This window comes from Mangifera indica, chromosome 7 (genome assembly GCF_011075055.1).
Source record: "Mangifera indica cultivar Alphonso chromosome 7, CATAS_Mindica_2.1, whole genome shotgun sequence".
NCBI classification, from domain to species: Eukaryota; Viridiplantae; Streptophyta; class Magnoliopsida; order Sapindales; family Anacardiaceae; genus Mangifera; species Mangifera indica.
Genome location: NC_058143.1, coordinates 3,694,369 through 3,705,277, shown reverse-complemented (window position 1 = coordinate 3,705,277; position 10,909 = coordinate 3,694,369). Strand labels below are relative to the sequence as shown.

At 28.1% G+C, this 10,909-nt stretch overlaps 1 protein-coding gene across 1 annotated transcript; it reads left to right on the top strand.

The window, feature by feature from the left end:
• Positions 1-6,596: 6,596 nt before the first annotated feature.
• LOC123221780 (NAC domain-containing protein 83-like) lies at positions 6,597-8,831 on the top strand. Its single transcript, XM_044644693.1, has 3 exons — positions 6,597-6,765; positions 7,378-7,646; positions 8,180-8,831. Exons 1-3 carry the CDS (start codon positions 6,615-6,617, stop codon positions 8,726-8,728), a joined length of 969 nt encoding a protein of 322 aa, XP_044500628.1. The 5' UTR covers positions 6,597-6,614; the 3' UTR covers positions 8,729-8,831.
• Positions 8,832-10,909: the final 2,078 nt, after the last annotated feature.

The window sequence follows — 10,909 nt, the reverse complement described above, 5'->3', positions numbered from 1 at the left end:
AATTAGGCTGTGCATTGTGTGCATGAAGAGAGAGATCACATCAATTTATGTTAGATCACATGGCTAGAGTACAAAATCCCTATTTCACCCTAGTTCGATAAACATATATAGATACAAATTTTAGAAATATTTTTAATGAAATGTTTTCATAAGTTTTAAAATGTTTTTCGGAGTACATTGTCTCTCATGTCATCATGGTTAAGGATAACACTAAATATTCTATATGACAAAGTTAAGAAATAAGACATGTAAACCTAAAAGATAAAGGAAATGTTAAGAAAAATAAAGAGAAGGTACCTAGTTGGTCACCAACTAACCAAGTGTTTAACACTTATTCTTTTCTTCTATGTTTTATAAGTAACAAGTGAGCAATGGTTATGAAAGACAAGTCAACTAAGCTAGTACATGAGGGGATGTTTTTTATTCGATGTTATTTTTATTGTTAAATTTGTATAATAATTTTTAAACTACTTTGTATGTTTGATCAGTATAAACATGTTATGCACGTTTCTACTATGTATGGTTGAATGGAGATTTATCGAGATTGAGGTTTTGTTTTGTCAATTACTAATCTTAATTGTTAGTCATTGGTCACGGTTGTTAATTTCTAATCTAACAAAGAAAAAGAACTTATAGGAGCCAATTGGCCTTTAGACCAAGGCTTTTAAAGTGTTAGTTTTTGCTTAAACAAAGGTTCTTTGCAAAAAAGACAAAATGATGATGTGGTGATGATGGTAATAGTGACTAAGATAATGGAGACAAAGATGTGGTGGTTGATGGCAATTGATGTGATTGCATCTCATCGTCTTCTTCCAATGGATCTAACTAGTTAAAGTTCTTTTTATTTCTTCTCCAATCAATGGTGGTTAGAATCTATTGTGGTGGCAAAAAAACGAGAGAAGCTAGTGAGGAGAAGAAAAAATTAAAAAAATAAAAAGAAAAAAAAAATCATGAAAGAGTAATGTCATGTGTATTTATAACGAGTATTAATTTATATATTAATAATTATGTATCACTATATCAATAAATGTTTTTGAATTAAAGATAGAAAACACCCGATCATATAATGAAATATCATCATTAGTATTTAAATTGATACTCATTATAAATTTACAAAACATTACTCATAAGAGTATAATGTAATTATAATATTCAATATTAAAGGTAATTTTGTAATTTCACCACAAAATGTAACATAGTAATTTACAACAAAATTTCAAATTTGAAAACCGAAAATAGTTATATAATTTAAGGTTGTGTGGAAAATAACATTTGACCTCAATTAAAAAAAACAAGAGTAAATTTGACCAAGGTTTAGTGAAATTTCAAACACCCACCAGATAACTTCCAAAAAGTCAAAGTCTCACCCATCATAAAATTTCTATTATAATTTTTTATTAGAGTTAAGGGTTAAACCATTATTTTATCATTAATATTAAAAAAATTATAATTTTCTTTCATTCACCCCTTTGTTTTGAAAACTGACAATTTCACCTCAGTCTCAACTTTCCATTTTTAAAAAGTGATTTTTGCCCCCATGTCCTAAGAGTTTCTTTCATCCCTCTCCAATGACCATCTTTGACAATGACAACCATCTAATAGAAGACAAAGATGAGACAAAGAGATGATAACCATCTCTGGTGAACGATTCTTCATTTTTTCATCTCCATCAATGAATAGACATTTTGGTCTCTTCGTCTCGTCCTAGATGAAGGTAAAAGGACATCTTTGTCAACGATGAATAATTGCCTACTGAAGATGGTCGTTGTCTCTCTGTCTCATTTTCGTCTTTTGTTAGACGGTTATCGTTGGCAAAAATGGTGGTGAAGGAAGAAAGAAACTAAGAATTAAGGATGAGAGTCACTTTTCAAAACTGGAAAAGTTGAGGCTAAGATGAAATTATCAGTTTTACTAGTAATATTAAAAAAATTATTATTTTCTCCCATTCACCCTCAGGTTTTGAAAACTAACAATTTCACTCAATCTGGACTTTTTTAGTTCTGAAAAGTGACTCCCCCCCCCCCCCTAATGTCCCTAGGGTTTCTTTCATCCCTCTCCAGTGACCATCTAAAAGAAGACAAAGATGAGACAAAGTGAACAACCATCTCTGGCAGACGATTCTTCATTTCTTTATCTCCATCAATGAAAAGACATCTTGGTCTTTTCGTCTCTTTCTGGACAAAGATGAAGAGACATCTTTGACGACGATGAAGAATTGCCTACTAGAGATGGTTGTCTTCTCTTTGTCTCATCTTCGTCTTTTATTAGATGGTTGTCGTCGCTAAAAATGGTGGTCGAAGAAGGAAGAAAGAAACACTAGGGATGAGGGGAGAGTCACTTTTCAAAACAGGAAAACTAGGGGTTAGGGTGAAATTGTCAATTTTCAAAACTTGAAGGAGAAATGGGAGAAAATTATAAGATTTTTAATATTATCAATAAAATGACGATTTTATCCTTAACTTTAACAAAATTGGTAGGGGTGTGCATGGTCTTGTTTACTATGGTTTGAGAGTTTTTTCAAACTAAACTGAAAAAATGATTTAAAAAATTTTCAAACTATTTTAGATTTCAAATCAATCCAAACCAAACTGAAAAAATATAGTTTTGTTCAATTTAGATTACTGATTGAATCATAGTTATCAATATCCTATCATACATGATATGTATCTTATAATATGATATGATATAGATACAAAACTATGCGTATTATAAGATGTATCGAACTAATACGATACAGTAAATGTATCCTATGATATGATACATATTACCAATATGGATCGATACACTTTTTTGGAGAAAATGATGGTGCAATATAGGTGTTTATGAAATATTTTCAAATGTTAAGAATATTTGTGATAATTTTTAAAATGATAATATGTCAATACAATACAGATATATGATATGAAAAGTTAGAGTTTCGATACAAGAATCTACTACTATGGTTTGAACATTTTAAAATTTTATATATATAATGTAATAAAATTAATTGAATTATAGTTTTTTTAAAATATAATATAAATATGTAAAATAAATATAAAAAATAAGTTGTATACCTAATTGTTTATTAGAAACTTTTGTTAATATACATATATGAAATATGGTTTACAGTTTAGTTCAGTTTAAAAATTACTCAAATTAACACCTAAATTGAAAAACATGGTTTAAAAAATTTTTAATTCAAACTAAACTATTTTATAAACTAAACTATAATTATTAAATGATTCGGTTTGATCTTATGATTTAAATTAAATTATATATATCCTTAGAAATTGAATGATGAGTGGACACTTAAGTTTTTGAATATTATTCAATGACAATTGGAAAGTTCACTAATCTTAGGTGGCAATAAGTCTTTTGGCCATCTGAAAAATCATTCAAATTATTTAAGTCCTAATTGACGGCTAAAGTACTCTTTCTGAACTAGGAGCAAGATTTCACTCTGGAAATATTTTTTAAAACACACGGAAAGATCATTCACTTCATGTAATTATTTAAACTACGAGCACGATTAAGTCTGTTTATTATAAATACTAAATTACAAATAATATATAATTAAATAATATTTTATTTTTAATTTAAAATTATTTAATTATAAAATAATTAATTATCATTAGTATATAAAATAATCTTCAATATATAAAAATTTTATTATTAAGAAAAAGATTTTTCCTTTTACTATTATATCACTCTAAGGGGTTGTTTAGTTATAGTCTTTTAAAATTACCTTGGTAATGTATCTTTTATTTTCTTGTTCGGTTTGTCAGTAATAAAAAATTACAGTAATCTTCTATTACCAATACTGACGTGGCAGGTAATATAGGTGGTTATCTGATTACCACCTTCACTTTAGGTATTTAAAAATTACTTAGATAATCTTGATTTTATTATAATTATATTATTATTTATTAATTTTTTGAGAGAAAAATAAATATATTTTTAATTAATATGACAAATAATATAAAAATATTTAAAAATAATTATATTCAATGACATTTAAGTAAAATAATTTACTAGTAATCTTTTATTACCTTTAATCAAATACAATAATTATTTATACTTACTGAATTTTATCAAATATAGTAATCATTTATACCCAGTAATCTTTTAAGTAATCTATCTTCAAATATGGTAATAAAACATTACTCAAACCAAAAGCCTCTTAATTGTAATGTTATATTTTTTGGCATGGTTAAAGGATTATTTTTCACTTAAATTTTAATGAAATAAATATATTTGTGATATAAGAAAAACTTAAATATTCCCTAAAGTTTTAATTTATTAAGATACACCAATAAATTTCTATCAAAGTTAAGAAATAAAATCGTTATTTTACTAGTAATATTAAAATAATTAAAATTATATCTCATTTTTTTCTCTTGATTTGAAAAACTAATAATTTTCTCATGATTAAGTTTTAAAAAATTTACTTTTCCCCCCTAGGATACCAAACTTGAAATCCCGCTACTTCTACCAACGAATGACAACCTTACGAAAGATAAAAGAGTCGTCATCGTCCAAAGGACGACCTCTGGACTACAATTTTCATTCGAGGATGAAAAGTGTTGTCTAGACTAGATGACACTCTGTCAATGGCGACCCTCGTCTTCTAGCTCTGAACAATAAATATTGTTTAGAAATATAGATGAGGAGAGTCATTCAGCAAAGTTCGGGGCCTCCGACCACTATCAGTGGTCGGAGGGAGTGGTAAAAAATAAAAAACTAAGGATTTAAAGAAAAAAAATCACTTTTTAAAGTTGAGATATGGGGGTAAAACGCTAATTTTTAAAATCTGGAAAAAAAAAAAGTTAGATAAAATTATATATTTTTTAATATTATTGTTTAAAGATAATTTTGCTCTTATATTTAACTGTAATTTTAACGAAAATTTAAGGATGAATGAGTGTTTAGCTTTTTATCTATTGTAAATATATTTTCGAAATTGAACTAAAACTTGGATTGGAAATAGTCCTTTGGCCTTTTTTACACAAAGTTAAATCGTTCTTTGTTTAAAGCAACCACGGAAAATTTTCACTAAGAGCTTTTTGTTTCTTTGTTACATAAAGCGGTGGTACGAGTTATCCACTTTATTTATTTAGTGCTGGATCTTAGCTCGAGGTTATAATTTTAGATTTTGCTTTGCATTAAAATAAAATTATGATTTTAAGGTACGTAAAGCTTTTAAAGCATATTATTTTTCGTGAAAGGTAACAAAAAATTGAATAATATATAATTATTCAAGACAAATAAATTTAGTGGGTGTGTCACAACATCTACTCTTATTTTATTTAATTTGAATTAAAGTTTTTTAGATTCATAAATTTAACAAATTGAACACTTATAAAGTTCTAATTTAATAATATAAAACTTTTTTATTTGAATTTGATAACACAACATTTGTAACGTTAGATGGAATTTTAGATTTTGTTAATATATAAATTTATTATTTAAATATCATAAAAATAAATTTTTTCCCTTGAGGTTTATCTCATTGGCATTTTCCCACACATTATTTAGATATCTTAGTGATATCTGTTAACTTATATGTTGCAATTATTATAAAGTAAAAAAATACCCCTTAACAATATTGTGGTATTTACTAAAGGTTAACCTATTTAACTCTCAAAACATTATTAAGTGTATTTCCACTTTGGATATATATTAAGTTTAGAATTAATAATTATAAAAATCAAAAATCAAAAAAGCAACTGATGATAATCACCACCGACAAACTAATTAAGTATAAACTTGGCCAAATCGAACTTAAGATGGTGCGATTTGATCAAAATTGTTTTTAGATAGATATGATCCAGTTAGACCTAGGATGGTGAAGCCAACTAGAACCAAACGTATCATCTCAGTGCAATTTCAATCAAATTACACCTCAAATTATGTAATTTAAATCAAATTCAATAAAAAATATCATCTCAGCTGCAATTTCAACCAAATTGCATAATCTTGAGTGCGAGTTGACCAAGATTGATCTCATAGCACTATCCTACGAATTAAAATAATGAGAATTAGAGTTTTGATTTTTATTTCAATTGAAATTGAAGGTCTAACCAATGAATTTCTAAAATGGTGAAGAATACGTAACTAATTTGTATTTGAGGGATGTAAAAGTACTAACTCTATAAAATTTAAACGGTAAAATGAATCAATAAAGCAAACCTTAGAATATATTGATAGCAAAAATATTGTAAGCTAAAACTGTTTATTTTACGTTCAAAATCATCAATTTGTTGTTTAAAAATATGATCAAAAAGAGAAAATATTATTTTACGTGCAGGCCATTTGTCCAATCAATAAGGTCCCAAATTCTATTGCTAGATCATTCAAGAATCAAGTTAAAAAAAAATATTTGTTTTTACTGATTTTAACTCTCTCACTGGGATATAAAGTGGCAACATGTCTACACTTTAATAAACAGTAAGTATGAACGCGTGCAAGTATTCTTTTCCTTTTCAGTTGGCTTTGTCTATGTTACTGTCGCTTTTTCTCATCTTTTTGCTTTTGCTTTTTTGCTTCAATAAGTATTCTTTTTTGTCGTCATCATATATATATACACACACAGACGGCTGGATTCGATCAAGATATAAAGATTTACAAAAAAAGAGATGATGATGCCAACTGGGTTTAGATTCAATCCGACAGATGCGGAGCTCATTGAAATTTTGGAAAGAAAAGTTTCTGGGCAAGAGATGCCTGTGCATGATGCGTTCATTATCGAAAGAAATGTCTATGAGCTTGATCCACAAGATCTTCTATGTCTGCTTACTCTCCTTCTCTCTTCATTTGATCCATTTTCATTCATTCGTCTTTCTATTTTTTTTTTTTTTTTTTTTTTTTCAGTTTACTTAAGATTTAGGTTTTAGTTTTTTCTCCTTGTTCCTTAATTTCAATTGCATGAAGTTCTTCATTTTTCTGCAAAAACAGTTTGCTTTTGCATGGTTTTGGGATGAAATTCTGATTTATGCATTGAATTGAAAACTAATAAGCAATGGTAGCTTTAAAGATTTTCTTGGAGAAAAATTAAGTGGAAGTATAGCTTTCATGCATATCATATACCTAATATTTCTTTTTATGGGTTATGATAATAGAATTTCAGAAGGTTTTGGATACAATTTTTAGATTTTTTTCTTATAGAGAAAATAAAAACAGTAAATATGTTGCTTGATCTCTATACAAGAGTTGCCTATATTTATGTGCATTAGAGAGGGTCATAAAGGGAGTGTCAATTTGATTGTTTTTGATAATGACTATTGAAATAACTTTAGAATTAAATTCTCACACTCTAACTCAATTTATAACAATAATTGAAATCATTTTATATATTGTTACATAATTGATATTATATATGCTCCTTTTATTTTCTTATAGGGGATCCAACGGTGGTGTTATCAGACAATGAGAGATACTGCTATTACATAAGGGCGACAGATTCCAGAGAAGTAATTGGTCGAGGATGGTGGAGAGCTACCGGCCATGTTAAGAAAATTTATGCTAATAATAATGAACATATTGAACATGTGGTGGGTTACAAGAGGCCTCTAACATTTGTCAAATTTACTGATAATGAAAGAAAGCGAAAAAATGCCTTCAAAACTAATTGGATTATGCACGAATATAGCCTCGACTCCAACTCAACGGTTTGTGTGCCTTTCTTTTTTAATGCTTATATATTTAGTTCAAAACTATTTTTAATATTGTGTATTAACAATAAAATTTCATTATATGAATGAATAATTTAAAATTAGTAATAAAATAATATTTAATTACTTGATTATACATCATATTAATACAGAAATTAATACTCATTACTCCCTTAAAATCAGAAAACATTAGTGATGTTACATTTGGATAATATTAAAATAGAATATTCTGGTTTTTATAAAGTAAAATCATCCTAACTTTTTGTTTTTGAAAATTTGAAAAAGAAGACATGTTGAGTGGAAAAAGGTCATATCAGTCTGTCAACAAAATCATGTTCCTTTAAGGCCAATATTTTCCCCTTTTGATTAACAATGACCTGTTACTTCTAAAGAATATCAGTGTACCAACGAAAAAAAGAAAAAATCTATCATTGCCACCCACTATTATGATAATCATTTTGCTTTCTAGGGGAATATTTTCTTATCCCAAATTCATTATTGATTTTTCAACTTGATTTTTGAATTTCCAGGAATGGAGACTCTGTAAGATCATATATAAAGGAAAAGCAAGTATGAAAGAACTGGATAATACTAAAAATGACTACACATTGAGTATTAATGATTTAGGAGGCAGTTGCAACAGTTCAATAATAATGGTGATGCAGCCAAATTTTATTGGTGAAGAAGAACAGGAGCAACCACAAAGCTTGGAGCTAGACAATTTATATGAATATGATCCTCATTCTGAAGCCATCAGCAGTTCAATAACGGTGATGCAGCTTGATTTTATTGGTGAAGAAGAGCAGCAATTACCACAAATCTTAAATCTAGACGACAATGTTTACGAAACATTTTCTGAAGCAAGCAGCTCAATGGACATGCAGCTTTTACAGGCTTTGCAGCTGGAAAACGAAGGAAATGAATCTCATTTCAAGCAAAATATGCAAATGGAAGAGACGGATGTTCAACAACAACAACAATCGAATGCTTCATATGATCCAATCTTAACTCACATTGCTTATTCAAACTATTTCTCCGATGTGTCGGATGAATTATTTCCTAGCCTTTGGTCTTATTAGCTTTTTGAGTGAAATTTATTTGATTTTTTAGTTTTTGTATAGAAATTTAAGTTCGAGGATTGATTCATTTTACAACAATGTTATATGTGTTTAGTTTTGAAGACATAACTGGTTATTTAGATTATGTGTTATCATATGATTGGTTTTTATTTTATTTTTAATTTAAAATCAATCAATTATATGATGATATATATTTAAATATCTAATTAAGAACTCTAAACTGAATGTAGAAAGTTTTATTATTTATTTTGTATTTTGAAGGGATCTTAAGTTTTCTTTGAACTAATTAATGAGATTGTTCATTGATGGGACATTCTTTTAACTTATGCCAAGACCATTGGATTATGAATATTATTTTCATATATTTTGAATGTAAAAGATGTATGTTTGATGTCAAAAGAAATAATCAATATAGAGCTAGTTTAAGGAAATTAAATTTGTTCAAGTGTTATGCTTTAGTAAAGAAGAGAGAGTAACGACCGTTAAGGTGGAGTTAGAGCAAAACTCAATGGTTTGATTAAGAAGCAAATGCAGAAGTCGCCACTTTGTATTCAATTCTCCTAGTTTTAATATAGGGAACTACGATCAAACAAAGATACCTCTTCTTCTTATCTTCTTCGTAACCTAGAACAACAACCAACAATATCAAATCTAGTGCGTACACTTAATTAATTTGTGTTTGTTTAGATAGTTATGAATGTTGAAGATTATTAGCTCATCATTTACATTGCCAACTTTGACTTGTAACAAGTATATATTGTCCGAAATATATATTGAGCTTACAAGTGTAAATATTGAAACCTATATTATACAAATCGATTGACTTATGTTAAGGTTCAACCCACAACGCTTATATACCACTCTCTTACATTCGATTTATTAGATATGAGACTTTTAGTCTTCAACACCCCCGCTCAAGTACAACCACTTAGACTGTCAGAACTACTATTTGGCTCAATCGATTTTTGATTGAGTATATTGCCACTTGTATCCAGAAAAACTTTAAGTTGTTAGGCCCATTGTTTTGCTCATGTTCTCATACCATGTCAAAATATATATATTGGATGTAGAATATATATATTAGGCTTACAAGTGTATAGAGATTGAAACTCATATTATACAAAATCATTTGGTTTTGTGTAATATGAATTCCAATCCTCACACTAGTAAGTCCAATATATATTTCCAACATTCCGCACCCAATATACATATTCTAACATATATAGAGATTGATTGCATTTTTTTAGTGTGTGATTCATTTGTAGACTTTATCTTTCAATCAATAAAGTATTTGAAAATGATATAGGTTGATTGTAGTCATAATACATTGACACAATTTAAGCTTTACATCTTTAATAAACACGATTACACATTAATAACAAACAATACTCTATATATACACTTTTGAGTATATAACAAATGAAAACGTTGAGAATCTATAAACACAATTACTTATAGTGTGTGTGTGTGTACATAATAAATGAAAACGATGTGAATTCATAATACAAACATAAAAAAATTAATATCTAAATCTAATAATCAATCAATTGTGAGTCTTTTTTCCTGTGTTACCCTATCATTGATCGATTGTCTCGTAGTTGCAACAACATCACTTCTTACGTACAAAATTAAGAGAAATTGGTGATTGATAAAACACTCATTAAGCAAAAGTATATGTCCTATAGTATTTGATCATGTTATTTCCTTTCTCAAACTATATCTCACAATCATAATTAATCTCTCTCATCATCTAGGGTTAGTTTTTACCCTTAGTTGGATGATTGAGAATGCTAACATGTACACACTATCTATCTCATCAATGATGAAAGTTGGTTCAACTACCAATCTCTAGATCATTATTCTATGTTATCATACTAGGTTGAGGTAGGGTTTAACACTTTAATTGTGCGATTCATCTCTAACGCTATTAATATCCAGGTTGTCCTATTATGATTGTCAATTGATAAAGTCACGGTCATAGCAAATCATACTGCAAACACCACTTGATATATTATCTATGTTCTGACATGTCTTAATCCAATTGACATACTCACAATCTTGACATACATAATAGTAGACACTAATCAATGGACTATCTCATCACCTTATCTATTAGTATAAATCATGTGTCACAAGTACCCCTTCACAACAACCTCCTCGTTAATATATCATTTATTTCAT